Source organism: Kockiozyma suomiensis (genome assembly GCF_038497685.1).
Source record: "Kockiozyma suomiensis strain NRRL Y-17356 unplaced genomic scaffold V2V93scaffold_1, whole genome shotgun sequence".
In the NCBI taxonomy this organism is placed as follows: domain Eukaryota; kingdom Fungi; phylum Ascomycota; class Lipomycetes; order Lipomycetales; family Lipomycetaceae; genus Kockiozyma; species Kockiozyma suomiensis.
In genome coordinates this window covers 728843-743453 of record NW_027117664.1, presented here as the reverse complement: position 1 = coordinate 743453, position 14611 = coordinate 728843, and the positions used below count along the sequence as shown (strand labels likewise).

The 14611-nt window shown below is 43.9% G+C and overlaps 9 protein-coding genes across 9 annotated transcripts; 5 read left to right on the top strand and 4 right to left on the bottom strand.

The window, feature by feature from the left end:
• Nucleotides 1-16: 16 nt before the first annotated feature.
• On the bottom strand, nt 17-1015 carry V2V93DRAFT_356256 (uncharacterized protein; the record flags this gene model as incomplete). Its single annotated transcript, XM_066908007.1, has 1 exon — nt 17-1015. One exon carries the CDS (start codon nt 1013-1015, stop codon nt 17-19), a length of 999 nt encoding a protein of 332 aa, XP_066768571.1.
• A 249-nt stretch (nt 1016-1264) lies between these two features.
• V2V93DRAFT_356255 (uncharacterized protein) lies at nt 1265-2857 on the bottom strand (the record flags this gene model as incomplete). Its single annotated transcript, XM_066908006.1, has 3 exons — nt 1265-2092; nt 2153-2725; nt 2792-2857. 3 exons carry the CDS (start codon nt 2855-2857, stop codon nt 1265-1267), a joined length of 1467 nt encoding a protein of 488 aa, XP_066768570.1.
• A 209-nt stretch (nt 2858-3066) lies between these two features.
• Nucleotides 3067-5053, top strand: V2V93DRAFT_362590 (Sds3-like-domain-containing protein). Its single transcript, XM_066908377.1, has 3 exons — nt 3067-4205; nt 4267-4342; nt 4403-5053. The coding sequence occupies exons 1-3, from the start codon at nt 3179-3181 to the stop codon at nt 4905-4907; spliced, it is 1608 nt and encodes a 535-aa protein (XP_066768569.1). The 5' UTR covers nt 3067-3178; the 3' UTR covers nt 4908-5053.
• On the bottom strand, nt 4944-5839 carry V2V93DRAFT_362587 (40S ribosomal protein uS19). Its single transcript, XM_066908376.1, has 3 exons — nt 5761-5839; nt 5357-5673; nt 4944-5302 (listed from the first exon to the last, which is right to left on the bottom strand). Exons 1-3 carry the CDS (start codon nt 5798-5800, stop codon nt 5195-5197), a joined length of 465 nt encoding a protein of 154 aa, XP_066768568.1. The 5' UTR covers nt 5801-5839; the 3' UTR covers nt 4944-5194.
• A 162-nt stretch (nt 5840-6001) lies between these two features.
• V2V93DRAFT_362584 (ribosomal protein P2) lies at nt 6002-6778 on the top strand. Its single transcript, XM_066908375.1, has 4 exons — nt 6002-6066; nt 6177-6334; nt 6399-6552; nt 6612-6778. Coding segments are annotated over exons 1-4 (333 nt in total). The 5' UTR covers nt 6002-6065; the 3' UTR covers nt 6632-6778.
• Nucleotides 6779-7066: 288 nt separating this feature from the next.
• On the top strand, nt 7067-8731 carry V2V93DRAFT_362583 (SPT2 chromatin protein-domain-containing protein). Its single transcript, XM_066908374.1, has 2 exons — nt 7067-7615; nt 7678-8731. The coding sequence occupies exons 1-2, from the start codon at nt 7220-7222 to the stop codon at nt 8587-8589; spliced, it is 1308 nt and encodes a 435-aa protein (XP_066768566.1). The 5' UTR covers nt 7067-7219; the 3' UTR covers nt 8590-8731.
• Nucleotides 8732-8849: 118 nt separating this feature from the next.
• Nucleotides 8850-10405, top strand: V2V93DRAFT_362582 (Cys/Met metabolism PLP-dependent enzyme-domain-containing protein). The gene has a single exon (XM_066908373.1). The coding sequence runs from the start codon at nt 8973-8975 to the stop codon at nt 10176-10178; it is 1206 nt and encodes a 401-aa protein (XP_066768565.1). The 5' UTR covers nt 8850-8972; the 3' UTR covers nt 10179-10405.
• Nucleotides 10406-11876, top strand: V2V93DRAFT_362580 (GTP cyclohydrolase 1 type 2/Nif3). The gene is made up of 5 exons (XM_066908372.1): nt 10406-10629; nt 10689-10874; nt 10930-11244; nt 11300-11482; nt 11542-11876. The coding sequence occupies exons 1-5, from the start codon at nt 10569-10571 to the stop codon at nt 11706-11708; spliced, it is 912 nt and encodes a 303-aa protein (XP_066768564.1). The 5' UTR covers nt 10406-10568; the 3' UTR covers nt 11709-11876.
• V2V93DRAFT_362577 (uncharacterized protein) lies at nt 11735-14515 on the bottom strand. Its single transcript, XM_066908371.1, has 2 exons — nt 13931-14515; nt 11735-13773 (listed from the first exon to the last, which is right to left on the bottom strand). Exons 1-2 carry the CDS (start codon nt 14207-14209, stop codon nt 11890-11892), a joined length of 2163 nt encoding a protein of 720 aa, XP_066768563.1. The 5' UTR covers nt 14210-14515; the 3' UTR covers nt 11735-11889.
• Nucleotides 14516-14611: the final 96 nt, after the last annotated feature.

Genomic DNA, 14611 nt, shown 5'->3' with positions numbered 1-14611 from the left:
TGTTTATTTTCTGGCATTACCGCAATGCTGGTGCAAAATCTCGTAAGATGTACTCTCGATCAGTACTGCACACAATCTTACACGCTTCCCCGACAGCTGCCTTGTTGTGTAATTCGCTCCTTGTATAATCTAGCTTCTCTAAATATTTACTCTTTGTAAAATCTAATTTCTCTAGACTCCCATCAACTGGTGTAATACGGACATAGAAAAGCTCAAGTAACTTCAGCTTTGGCATAAACTCTAATATGTCCATAAGCAGATGATATGATACTGTTCTAGGAAATCGTAGACTATCTGCATCACGGTGATAAGCATTGATTTGAAAACTTTCTAGAGCAGGAAAGATATCATCTGATTGAATGTCCTGCATATTCAAACGCGAGTACATTATTGTAAATAACTTGTCGTGCAAACTGTTTAATGCCGTTGTAAGCTTCAGCGATTTCAAGTGTGGAAAACTCATTGGGGTGTTGCGGTCTGCCATGTATAAAACTTGTCCATTGACATATCGGAAGAAATAAAATAGCATGGAAAATGGTAGCGATAATTCGGATAATTGCGAAAAAGGAGTAGGTCCCGACGCCATAAACATCATTTGCGTAAATATCAGCGAGCTCTCAAGAGATTTGAGGTTTGGAAGACAAATTTTCTGATTAAGATCCAGATTTTTTTTATTTAGCGACTCAAGTGTGAACCCGCAGAATGCGTTGAACACTACCACAGCAATTTCATGCGCACATGGACTCACTGGACCTGGTTTTAACTTAATTGCATATAGCTTGTCGCCATGGAGTTCAATTGCTGTTTTTATAGCATTTGGAGTCTTATCTCCAACCGCATCGTAAGTAAGTCGCGTGCCTGCACGGCTCAGGAATCGAGTAACTTGCTGATTCCACGCGCGAGAGAGAAGACATAGTTCATATATAAAAGGAAGTTCGACATATTCGAGGATATTATCTATCAGCTCAGGAAATAACACTAATAAAGGATCCCGATGGTTTTTCGCATCGTACATGTTTTATCACATAGTCAATCGAATGTGTTATCGATGGCTGGGAGTTTAATTGTGAGGCGCGCGCATACTATATTAGGGTAGTTCTCCCAACTGACAAATATACGTATAGAAACATCAAACGTAGTTCAGTAAGCAATATATGATGGTTACAGTTATGTTTCCTAGTAAAATCATCGGTTACCACAAACTAGCAGAGAAACTCAACTTTTTAACTCCCAAGCCCAATGCTGTCCTATGCCACGACTAGATTCACTTCTTCACAGGCTTACTCTTATTTCCCACCTTGTTAGCTCCAGCGTCTTTGTTCCCGCCAGTCTTCTGACTTTTCTTAAATGCCGTACTCCTGGCTCTAATCCGCGGCTTACTCACCTTCTTTTTACCATTTCCAGCCTTCAATGAAACGCGACCGCTGGTAGAAGAGCGCTCCCCTTCGAGGAATGAAGCGATCTGTGCCCGGTCCGCTTTACCGACAACCTTTTTTGCTCTATTTAGAGACGCTTTGGTATCAGGGTCTAAAATCCGAGTGGACTTTCTAGTTGTCCGACCCGGCATGATCGAGCCCTTTGATGGAATATTTCTAGCACGCGAGACTCTAAGTTTGCGAGTGCCCATCTTCTTATCGTTCATCAACAACGCCTTTGCAACATACATGGAGTCTTTAAATTGCACGTAAGCGAACCCTTTGCCGACATTTGTCTTTGGATCGCGTACAATACGCACCGACTCAACTTCTCCCACTTTACCAAAAAAGTCCCATAGCAGTTCCTCCTCGGCTTCGAAATCTAGGTTACCAATAAAAACACTCGATTTGGCATCCTGCTTGGCCGGATGCGCTACACTGTCAACCCGAATATGACGTTCAAGTAAAACAGTAGCATTAGAGACGAGCGATTTACGAGCACCTTCTTCAGTTTCAAAAACGATGTAAGCGTTGACTGCGTGTCGCTTCTCATGAAGTTTATGTTGAATGAAAGCAACTTTTCGCGGTAACATTTCTGAGAAAGCAACAGAACGAAATCGAATTGAGTCTATAGGACCATAATGAGAAAAATGCTTCTTGAGCTTGCTGTAGTGGCTCTGTCATGACGAAAATTAGCTATGACTAAATTCATATATAGACAGCAAGAAGTGACTTACTTTGCTTGAAATAACCGAGTTATTCAAATTGCCAACAAAAATCGTTCTCTTGGCCTTTTCCAACTGCTCATTTTCTCCAATCAAGCTCTCATGGAGTGGGTTGTCCGTCGCATTGAAAAGTTTGACTTCATCAATTTCATCACTTTCTTCGTCCTCACAATCACCAGAGATAACCTCAGAGTCCACTTCTTTATCTGCTGCAGCGATCTCTGCATTATAGGTACTAATTTTTTCTGCGAGGTCAGGAACAGCCTCCTCTGAGGCCTTAGCTGTGTCTTTCTTCTTTTTATCCTTCTTTGCTTTCTTCTCCTTGAATTCGTCATCCAAAAGTTTTTGAAGATACCTGTCTTCCGCGGCTGTGGCTCCGTCATCGTCCTCGGCGTCATCAGCTTCTGCCACATGACGTTTTTTCCGCTTTTTACTATCCTTTTCGGCGACAGGTGGAGCAAGCTCTGCTTCTTCTTCGTCATCAATTAGATCCAGCCGCTCCTCGTCTTCTTCTTTCGCACTAGCATCTCTAAACTCCGCCTCAAGTTTCAGCCTTTTTGACCTGGACGGTTTCGTGACTGGCGCCTTTCATAAAAATGTTAGCATGGTTTCTTGATTCACATATAATTGATTCTAGCAACGACGACTTACTGGAGTGGCGAAGAGTGACACGACTGTCTGATCTGCCTTACCAATATTGGTAGAAAACAATGGCATGCTGTTCAATTAGCGAATAAATCAGCACACACAATTCCTGAGCAGATACGGATGGAACTCCAATCTAATATTCGTTGACCGCTAGTTTTGAATAGCCAAAAAATTTTGAGTTGGGAGTTCTGTAAATATTACCCGGCCAACTCTAAACAAGCGTGCGGCGCCGACAAAGGGCTGGTGAACGCGGCCCGAGAAAGGAACCTCCTTTGCACCTCCGCTTAGATTATCACCACCTCAACCTGATAGTCTTTGTCTCTTCCCGCCTTTGTATCTAGGGTGTGTTTTTTTGAGCTTGGCTTGTGAGCAATAGACTGACCACGGAATATGAGCGCGATCACAAATCCCGAGAAGACGACAACAGAGTCCGCTGCCCAGCCGGCAGCAAGCAACGGCAGAAGTGGTTCGGCTACCTCTTCTGCTGCCATCCCCTCTGCTCTGTCTGCTGCACCTGATAATGCCGATGAAAATCCTGAGGAAGCTGAGACAGAAATTGAAGGGGAGAATGGTAAGGGCGAGAAATCGAACGGTGATCTCGTTAACGACGCCAGAGCACTGGTTGATGCGGACGACGACCGTAGTGAAGATGCAGGACTCCCTGCAGCTACCCTCGCCGCTACCCTTGCCGCTGCAGCGGTCGCCAATCATGATGCTGAAGTTGCTGCTGTTGAAAGCATGATGTTTTTGGGTCATGATGAGGCGTCTGCTGGACAGGGACTTGGCGGAACTGATGAAAAAGAAGATGGCGAGATCGATTCCTCAGACGACCTGTCTGCACCGCCAACCTTAGACGAAAGTCTGAAAGAAGATGAAGACGAGGACGAAGATGAAGATGATGATGATGAAGAAGAAGATGATGATGATGAGGATGACGAAGATGAGGGGGACGAGGACGAAGAGGGTGAAGAGGGTGAAGAAGAGGAGGAAGAAAATGAGCAGGTCGAGGCCGAAGGTGATAGTGAAAAGGTCAAAGAAGAGAAAGCAGTCGCGGCTAAAGTCTCGAGTCTTAAGGTTCTCAATACCAGACGTTCTCTGCCAACCGAAAAAGAGGATGAAGAAGAGGATGAGGAGGATGAGGAGGATGATGAAGACGAAGAAGAGAAAATGGACGTTGACGAAGAAACAACTACAGCTGCGACTGCAAAACATGCAAAAGCTGAAGAAGAAGATTCTGTTGAAGAGAAAAAAGCAAAAGATGACAATGAGATGGCTGTGGACGAAGAAGAGGCCAACTTTGCCGACACGGCTGCCGCTGATGATGAGGCGGATGCGGACGAAGAAGCCGAGGATGAAGAAGGCGAAACGTCACCATCCAAGCGTAAGTACAAGCTCGAGGAGGATGCCGATAATGAAGGTAAGTTTATCTGTTTGCGATTTTTGTTATAGATTGCAGACCCTAACTCTTCTCAATGCAGAACGGGCCCAGAAACGACAAGCAGCCGTCGCTTCCCTGACTGAGATCGAGGTTGAGTTCGCAAAGCTACGCGACAGGTACGTTGATCTACATGCAATTGGGGCGCTGTGGGCAATTCTGATGCATATTTGTTATAGGCTACATGAGGACCGTATCGTGAGACTAAGTGCCGAAATTGAGCTGTGTCTACAAGGCCGGCATCCAGAGCTTTCGGCGGTGTACGAACAGATTGCTCGGGCACGAGACGAACGTATAAGACTTGCCGAGACTCACAGAAGATATCGACGGCGGTGTATTGAGAATCAGACTCGCTCATACCGGAGTCACTGGCATCAGCAGTTTTGCAAGAATGTTGCAAACTTACGCGCAAAGATGATGTCGGAAACAACAGAAACCTGGTATAGAATAAACCGGGAGCGGAGAGCCATGGACGCGATGGTACCATTCTATGGATACAGATTGTCAGATAAAAGAGCAGCACTTGTCCGACAACGGCAGGCACAATATCAGGAAGTGGCCATCCTGACAGGTCTCTCCAAGTATGTAGGATTTCCTGCTGCTCCAGATATCAAGTCTGCGAGCGCAGACGAGATTGCCGAGGATCTTGAGGCTTTGCGAGGTTTGAAATTTGCTCCAATGTAAAAATACGGCATCATTGTCTTTAGTTGGAATATGTTTGTGATTAAGAGTTATATTTGTATCTTCATTTAATTATTTGTGTTGGCGTTTTATCTTAATAGATTAATCAATTATTTCTAAAATTCATCTCCTTTTTGTTAGTCTAACGGAGGGGCTTCGAATGTAGGAGCAGGATTAATGTAAGAATGATTTTTTAATTAACCGAATACAAAACATATATTTTTGAAAAACCCATCACATTTTGTACATGTAAAACTGCAACCAAACCGCCAGACAATCGATGAAATACTCTATTTCAAGGGGATGAAACGCGACGAATGGGTGGCACCGATACCAGGTCTACCGTGCTTGACAGGAGTGTACGAGATAGAGAACTCGGCGAGGTAGAAACCAACCATCTGCAAATTCTTGTTAGCGCAATCTTATGAAATATCGCAGTGCAAAACACGTACCTCAGGTCGGATTTCGACCTGGTTGAAGACTTTTCCGTTGTAGATACCAATGACGGAGCCAATCATCTCCGGGACGACAATCATGTCGCGGAGGTGAGTCTTGACAACTGCGGGCTTCTCGTTGGGCTTAGCCTCCTGACGAGCCTTGCGGAGCTTCTTGATGAGACCCATAGGGCGACGCTTCAAACCGCGCTGAAGGCGTCTTCGGGCACGAGCATGAACAAGCTCGACAAACTTCTCGGGCTCGAGGTCCAACAGGTCCTTGAGGTCGACTCCGCGGAAAGCGAAGGTCCGGAACTGTCTCTTCTTGCGGTTCTCTGTAGGAAGTACAAGTTAGGAATCAGATGTAGATAGATTTGCAAAGAAGCAAAAGTACGATAAAAAATATATGCAAGATAACATACCGGCAGCTTCAATGGCCTCCTGGTCGTATTCTTCAGACATGATGTGTGTTGGTGAATGATTAAGTCTGCGTTTGGGATCCTTCAAAAGAGTTGGCGCAGGGTTGGCCCCATCGAGGATGTGCTGCCCAACCGCGTGACTGCTAAGTGTAGGGTTGTGCCCTACGGAACTCCGCGACGCTCACCCGCCGCACCACACACGCGGATGTCGAACCCTGCTGCGAGCCTCTGCCATTTTGGATCTCTAAGGAATAGTCCGCTTCTCAGCTTAATTTGATTATTCTACAGCCCTTTTTTCGAAAACAAAAAGTATGTTTATTCGTCCCTTATTTGATTGTTTTCTGTCTGTTTCTTAGTCTCAGACTCAGATTCACAAAACTATTGGCGAGAAACTATTTGCTAATTCTCATCCTCTGCAGTGAAGTACATCGCCGCTTACCTTTTGCTCACCACTGGTGGCAACGAGTCCCCTTCTGCTGAGGACATCAAGGCCGTCATCTCTTCTGTTGGTATCGAACCCGAGGAGGACCGCATTTCTGCGCTTCTCTCCGAGCTCGAGGGCAAGACCATCAGCGACGTATGTCTTAAAAAGCTTTTTTATGATCTTTAAGTGACCTGTGTTCTAATATGATGATCTCTAGTTGATTGCGGAGGGATCTGAGAAGCTCGCCACCGTTCCTACTGGTGGTGCCGCTGCTCCTTCCGCCGGTGGTGCTGGTGCCGCTGCTGCTGAGGCCGAGGAGGAGGCTGCTGCTCCCGCTGAGGAGGAGAAGGAAGAGTCTGACGATGATATGGGTTAGTATTTGATTCGTATTTGTGTTTTTATTTGGTGCATTTTCTAATTGGAAATTCAGGATTCGGTCTGTTCGACTAAAAGACTTGTCGAAAAGTCTTTCTTTCTTAATCAAAAATTCTCTTGAGTTTTCGGTAGTGCCAGAATGTTTGTTTACGTTTTCGCGGTTTTTATTTGTATATTAGCAGCCGAGATTCTAAATGAACGTATACTCAAAAGTTTATGTATACCTATGTGCACAGCCTGAGACTGGCTTGTAGATTAATGTAGATTACTTTGTAATTTGAAAAGGAAAATGTTGCAGCTAAGAGTGGCTTGTATCCTGTATAGTTACTCAAGCAAAACATTAGCATCAAGATAATATATAGAAGGATTCTTGAATTAAGAAAACAGTTCTACTAATTTGTAGTAACTTGAATATACTAAACTTATTACGATTATTATATTATAGGGTAAGGGTAATCATTTGGTTGTAACTATCAACCAGCTGCCACTTGTATGGAGCCACTGTCTTATAGCAATACATCTTCTACTGCTAGCGCCCGCACATTTGAAGTACATTATTGCGATAATTGGGTGGCCCTAAAAGAAGGTCATTGTGGCGGAAGCTCTAAAACTATTTTAAAGAGCAAGATCAACTCGTGAAAGACTTTAGAATAGATAGACCAGATGTTCTCTCAGCTTCTGGCTCAAGCTGGCGCTTCTTCGCGATCTGGGGCAACTTCGTCAGAAATGACTTCGCCAGGAATGACTTCGTGGCAGTCTAGTATTTTGGGAGCAAATAGTTTAGCTTCAACAAATAAGCCTAACGTATTGACTTCTTCAGAGTCTCAGACCCAGCAGAACCCGTCGGTCAAAAATGGAAAGCCAGAGACTGTTAGCGCTTCAAACGCGACTAGCGACGCCAATATAGCAAGAGTTAATAAAAATGCTACGCTTGAGAAGTTGAAAGCTCGTCAGGGACCAGGACCAGGCATAGCGAAAACACACGCAAAGAGTGGTACTAAAGAGTTAGAGAAGCCTACATCTCTAAAGACTACAGCCGCGGCTCCAGTTCGCAAGAAGGTATTTATTTGTTATTACAGTATTAACGTTATTTACATTTGAAAGCTAATTTCTCATTCAAGCCTAATTTTCTGGATATATTGAAGGCTGCAGAGACAGTCAACCCAGAGAAGATGAAGATGGCCGTCAAAGTCAAAGATCCCAAGAAGAAGCCCGCATCTAACTACACCGGCAGTCTCAGTCGATCATCTCAGTCACCAGCTCGCCTATCTCAATCCAAAGAAGGCTCTTCTAGGGCCAGCAGTCACGACTCAAAAGTTGCGAAGCCGATATCAAGAAATTTGTCAACTCAAAGTAATGCACGACCTGCTAAATCATCGGAAACTATGACGAGTTCTTCGTCCACACCCTTAAAAAAAGCGGCGACCGGGGCTCTGGTGAAGTCAGTAGACAAGAGAACGGAGATGAAGAAGCTATCTAAGCTTGAGATGTCATCAGGCAGATCAAAGTCAGTTTCAAGTATACGAAGGCCACAGGAGAAAAACAAGAATTTAAAGCCTGAAAAAGGCGGAGCTTCAAGTAAACGCGAGAAAGAGACAGTAACAAAAGTTCGCTCTTCTTCGAATAAACCTGCACCTGCTCCTTTTGCAAAACCTATGGAAGGTCTGCTGAAGAAAGGAAAGACCAATTATGACTCTGAATCCTCTCTCGATGACTTTATTGTGGAGGACGAAGATGAACCCGAAGAAAATTGTGATCCTGGCTTTGGTAGACCTGACCAAAAGCGTCGCGAGCGTGATCCTGGCTATGATAGAGAAGAGATCTGGAATTTGTTTAGGCGCGGAAGACCCGCTGCACGAACCAGTTACTATGACTACGATGACGACGATGATAATGACATGGAAGTTTCTGGAATTGATATTTTACAAGAAGAACAACGCAGCACATTGGCTGCGAGGAGAGAGGATGAACTAATGGAGGCGGAGGAGCGGCGTAGACTCGAGGAGAAGCGGAAACGATTAAAGAGAGCATGAGCTGTCTGTACAAATTATTATTCATTACTTCTGGCGCTTTGGAGCATGGTTGGATATTTCTAATAAATAACTCATAACTTATAAAACATATAATTGTCGCCACAAATTTGCTCACATTGTATTCATCCCTTTTATATACAGACATTACTTGTTTAGGCAGGCGTGGCAAATCGATGATGACGCGATCGTACGTGCGGCGCGCTCATCGCGTAATTCGGTAATCAGCGGCACCGCGAAGACATAAATTACTCCCAAATTCTCTTGAAACTGCGTTGGCAATACTTATTGTCTTTGCTGACCGCTTCTCTTAGCGGTATAAAGACGCTGATTTTTGGAATTTTGCGCTATCTTCCCCTTTGAAAGATCTTTGCTTATAAGACTCAATGTCGCCAGAAACCACACGTTTTGCTACTAGGGCAGTGCACGCCGGTACTCAGCATGATCCAAACACCGGTGCTGTCATTGCTCCTATTTCTCTGTCAACAACATTTGCTCAGTCTTCGCCGGCAGTACCACTGGGAAATTTTGAGTATTCGAGATCATCTAACCCAAATCGGGCTGATTTCGAAAGCGCAGTGGCTTCTTTAGAGGGTGCACGGCACGGTCTCGCTTTCGCATCTGGTAGCGCGGCAACAGCTACTATCCTTCACGCTTTCGCTCCAGGAAGCCATGTAATATCTGGTGCGGACGTGTACGGAGGCACTCACAGATATTTCACAAAAGTAGCCCAGTCTCACGGGTTGGAAGTTTCGTTCTCTACTGATCTGATACGCGATCTTTCGTCTCTTATCCGTCCCGGAACTACAAAACTGGTCTGGCTTGAAACTCCTTCCAACCCTACTCTGTCCATCACTAGTATCAGAGATGTTGCTGACTTGGCGAAAGAGCATGGTTTACTACTTGTCGTGGATAACACATTTTTGTCACCATATTTGCAGACTCCTTTGATCCACGGTGCAGATATCGTCGTGCATTCAGTCACAAAGTATATCAATGGACACTCAGACGTAGTTATGGGCATCGCTTTGATGAATGATGAAGCCCTTTTTCATCGCATCCAATTTTTACAGAATGCCATCGGTGCTGTTCCTTCTGCTTTTGATTCCTGGCTAGCTCATCGAGGCCTTAAAACATTGCATCTGAGATCTCGTGCCAGCTCACTTAATGCTCAAAAGGTTGCAGAGTTTTTACAAGCAAATATTGAAACAGGAAAAGTTCTGCATGTTAATTATCCCGGATTGGATAATCATCCTAATCGAGACGTTGTTTGGCGACAGCATCGCGAAGGTCTGGGCGGCGGAATGATTTCGTTCAGGATTGCGGGGGGATTGAGAGCTGCCGAAAAGTTCTGCCAATCAATTAAGATTTTTGCTTTGGCTGAATCTCTTGGAGGTGTGGAAAGTTTAGCAGAAGTGCCTGCTCTGATGACGCACGCAGGGATTGATCCGGCAGAAAGAGAGAAGACTGGTGTATATGATGATCTCATCAGACTTAGTATTGGTATTGAAGACGGTAACGATCTGGTAGCGGATTTGATTCAGGCACTGGACCAAGCTCAGGAACTGCAAAAGATAAATGGTGTGCGCTAATTAGTTGCTCATATCCTATATACTGCTATAGCATTGATTTATTAATGTAACATATACTGAGAAACGGCGAAGAGGAACACATCTTAATACCGAGCCGCACGCAGCGGATAAAATTCGTGGATACTCATTGCTCAAGCAGTGAAAGAATATAAAGAGTGATACACTAGTGAGATATATTAGAGATAAATGGATGATGCTCATATATAAAAAATATTCTGATAACATGACTGTAGTTCTGAATGGTGTCTCAAAAAAGCGTATAATGCCGCCGTGAGCTTTGTCGCCGCTCATCAAAAGGCCGGTCTACTTCCTTTTCCAATACATATCCGTTCTATTGCTGTGCAAAGCCTTTGCTAACTAGATTCTCAACTAAAATATACCGCTATAAAAATGGCACTATCTCCTCGAGTTTCTTCAACAACAAAGGTGCTTAAGAATCTCATCTTGACAGGTACGCTAGATCTATTATCATCTGCCGTCAACCGTCTTCCATTGCTGATTTCACACTAGTCCAACAACTGTATCCGACCGCCTTGGCTGATAAAACATGGGACAATACTGGTCTTTTGCTAGATTCACCTCCATTAGCGTCCACGACTGAAGCAAAACTTGCAAATGTGCTGCTCACTATTGATCTTACTACCTCCGTCGTAGACGAAGCTTTACAGAAGAAGGCGCTTTTGATTGTCGCTTATCGTATGTTTTCTTGCTGCTTGTTTTTTTGCATGAGCTGATTACTTAAGCCAATTAGATCCTATCATATTCAGACCTCTCAAGTCTCTTTCAATGAGCAATACTCAGCAGCGGTCCTTGATCCGTCTCGCGCAGGCAGGTATCAGCGTATACTCACCGCACACAGCTGTTGATGCTCAAGTTGGAGGAATGAATGACTGGCTAGCGCGCATAGCCGTTGGAGATGACGAGGAGTTTATAGATTCTGCTATTATCGAGCCAAATGCTTCAGCACCTGAAACTGGGTTTGGACGACTTGTTAATGTTGCCAAGTTGCAGTTGACGCTGGATCAGATTGTTAAAAATGTAAAGATTGGTCTTAATTTGAAACATGGTTAGTAGTTAATTTTTTTAGAGGTTGTCTTCTTTCTAACTACAGAAGATAATAGTCCAAGTTGCCATTGCTGATCGACACAGAGATATTGAGACAGCCTCCATAAAGAACATAGCTATTTGCGCGGGATCCGGAGGTTCAGTGTTAAGCAAAACAGAGGCCGATTTGTGGTTCACTGGAGAGTTAAGTCACCACGAAGTTCTTGCTATCAAAGAGCGTGGAATAAGTGCAATCATTTGTGAGTTTGTTGGCTGCTTTTGTTTGGCATTTTGTAATAACTATTAACGGTTAAATAAGGCGGACACACAAATACTGAGAGAGGATATCTCACTAGCACTTTTGCACCCAACTTTCTCGAGCAGATACAATTGAATAAGCAGATTAATGGTATGGATTACTTTGAGGACTACAAGGTTGAAGTAATTATTAGCAAAGAAGACAAAGATCCTTTGGTCACTTTGTAGATTTTACGTGACTACTAGAATTAAAAGGCAGCTCAGAAAACTGTCAACAATGGCTGTCCATATGCGAATTGATCAGGAAACATACATCTTAGCTATATACCGAACATTAACAGAACTCGATAAGCATAAATCTACCAAATAGTATCATACATTTTTAACAGCATCTCATTCTATACTAGTCTCAAATCTTGCCAGCCCTTGCTTTTTGCACCTCCTTGGAAACCAAAAAAGCAGAGATAGATTGCAATTCTTTTGCCAAAACATCAATACTCTCTCTTGTAGCCATTTCGTATCTGGGCGCTCGCTTCCTAGGAGAAATGAGATTGGAGTCTCTCTCGTTGTACAACTCCTCTATAAAGTCATCATATACTATCGGCTGTACCAGTTCCGAATCAGATTCGTTGGAATTAGCATCTGGATCTGCTTTCAAGGCATTGAGCGCCTTCTTTGTCATTTTCTCTTCATTTCCAAACGTAACTTCGGCCGTGTACTTGATCCATTTCACCAACTGCTCTGCATCTTCCTTCGTTTCAATAGCATACCAATTATTATTATTGCCCAATAGAGTGTCGGACAATTCAGAAGATGTTGAAAGTGCGTCATCGTTTTGATCAACATCCATCGCTTCGGTATCGCTATCAGCAAACAGCTTTTCTAAAGCCGACGAGATTTTTTCTTTCTTGGCCTCCTTTTTCGGAAACAGGATCTTTCCCGTAGGGGACAGTAGTTCTTGAGCTCTAGAGCACATTATCCACGAGCCCCAGCTGATTCGGGACTTCATTCTATCAGAGAAAAGCCAGTACTGATTTCCGTATATGTCAACTCCAATCGGCATAGTTCTCTGACTTAGTTTTCGTTTTCGCCGGAAAAAATCTTCTTTAAGAGAGTGCATTTCCTTATCACACCGCGCTTTTACAGCTTCTAGTCTGTTTTTCCACTCTTCCTTTCGCTCTTTTGGAACATCTTTTAAAGTTTCTTTCACGGCATTCAATTCGTTTGTCTGACGTTCTCCCATGGCTTTGATATCTGCAGTGATGGCGATAGTCTTGCGGCGCAAAGACTCGTTATCGATATCAAGCGTCTCACGAATATAACTACCGGTGAGTGATAATTTGATTATTTCGACAATGTATTTGAGTTTTTCAAGATGGGGAGTAGAAGTTTTGAAAAACGAATTAGTCAGTATCGGAGAACTAGGAACACTGCTTAGTTCTGATCCACTATCGTAGTCCTTTACTTCTGGAGTGTTGGTACTCTCCAAAGACTGAGCTCTCGTGGACAGCCCGGTTTTATTGTCATCGGATTCTTCTTCGTCAGTGAGTTCGGGGGCATCTTTTCGATTAGCTAAAATCTCGCTCACTAACTGCCAAATCAACTCGTTATGAGATGCAGTCTTCTCAATCTCTTTGATTGCGTTTTTCAGCAAGTCCCCATCGACCACTGGATAATTGTCTGAGTAAATAATACGGATCACAGAGACAATCACAGTCTTGAATGTCATATCAGTCCACGGGCCAGTGACGTCGTCAATCACATTTAGATGTTTCAAAGATAAGCCACAGTGCTTCTCAAAGCGCAAAATATATTCTCTGATGAAGAGCCGTAACTGAAGTTCAGATTCTTCAAGATCAGTGACGATCGGGTTAAATTCGGGAGGATCAACAACCACAATGGGAGGGGCCTTCACGCGTAACTTTGTCTGCCGCTTGCCTTTGGTTTTACTTGAGCCAGCGACGACAACGACTTTTTTCTTCTTGACGGTTTTGGCCACAGACTTGATATTTTTTGTAGATCCTTTTTTAGGGGCAGCATTCTTTGCTGAACCTTTTGCTGTAGTCTTATGTGCCGCATTTGTTACTTTTTTGGTGGTCTTCTTGGTGGCAGTCGCTGTCTTTTTGGAGCCTGCTGCGGCTTTCTTGGCCGAGGTGACATTTTTTGCAGAGGCCGATCCGTTAGGCTTGAACACGATGGATATTTTAGGAGTCGATACATTCGAGGCGTCCTCTTCAGATTTAACATTTTTGGGCGCATTTTTCAGTTTTGAGGATGAACTGGGGGTCGACGTCTAAAAAATAGTTGTTAGAGCGGGTTCATGCTTGTGAGGAATTTGTAGAATGCAGCCATATTTGCCACCATTGTCTTTCAGGACATGAGGAATCACAATTGGCAGTAAAAAGCCTCCATCTACTGCTTGTTGAGATAGTAAGATTATATAACCATACCTTTATGCTTGTCTTGTCCGTTGCGCTTTCAAAAGACGCGTCAAAGTCGCGACTTTGAGAAGGGACTGGCGACGCCGATGGCGTCTGTTTGACGCGTTTAGTCGCGTTATCAATCGAATCAGACGCAGACCTCTTACGGAGATCGCTCTCCTTTGGCTTCTCTGCGCTATTGGAGAACGAGTCTCGGGATGCCGCGACAGGTGAGGAAGGAGCCATAACCGGGAACCCAAGCTGACTATGAGCCAGATCCGATGGAGGAAGAGAAACGTCGACAGACATAAGAATGCCAAAAACTCAGTCTTCTCTTTTACTAATAAAGAGTAATTGCAAATGACTGTTCAGAGTGCAAAGGGTGGAAGTGAGTCGAAGGCTTGGTGAAGGTAGGAGACAAAGAGTGACGAGGGCAAGCTGCAAAAGGGTTTTGAGGTATTCACCTCCCAGGAGCAAACTCCAGACTTCGAGGGATTAGAAATCTGCTGAACAGTAGCTTGTTAAATTTCACAAAGAAAACAACAATTTGATGAAAAAGAAACTAGCTTTTTGTTCAAGAATTGGCGATTGAGACGTGCCCAAGTATTGTAGAGCATTCAAATTTAATTGGTCAATGTATAGCTGTCGCGCAACATCCTTAATAGGCGAGATGAATTTGTGATTTTAATCTTGACGACTATTTCACATTCT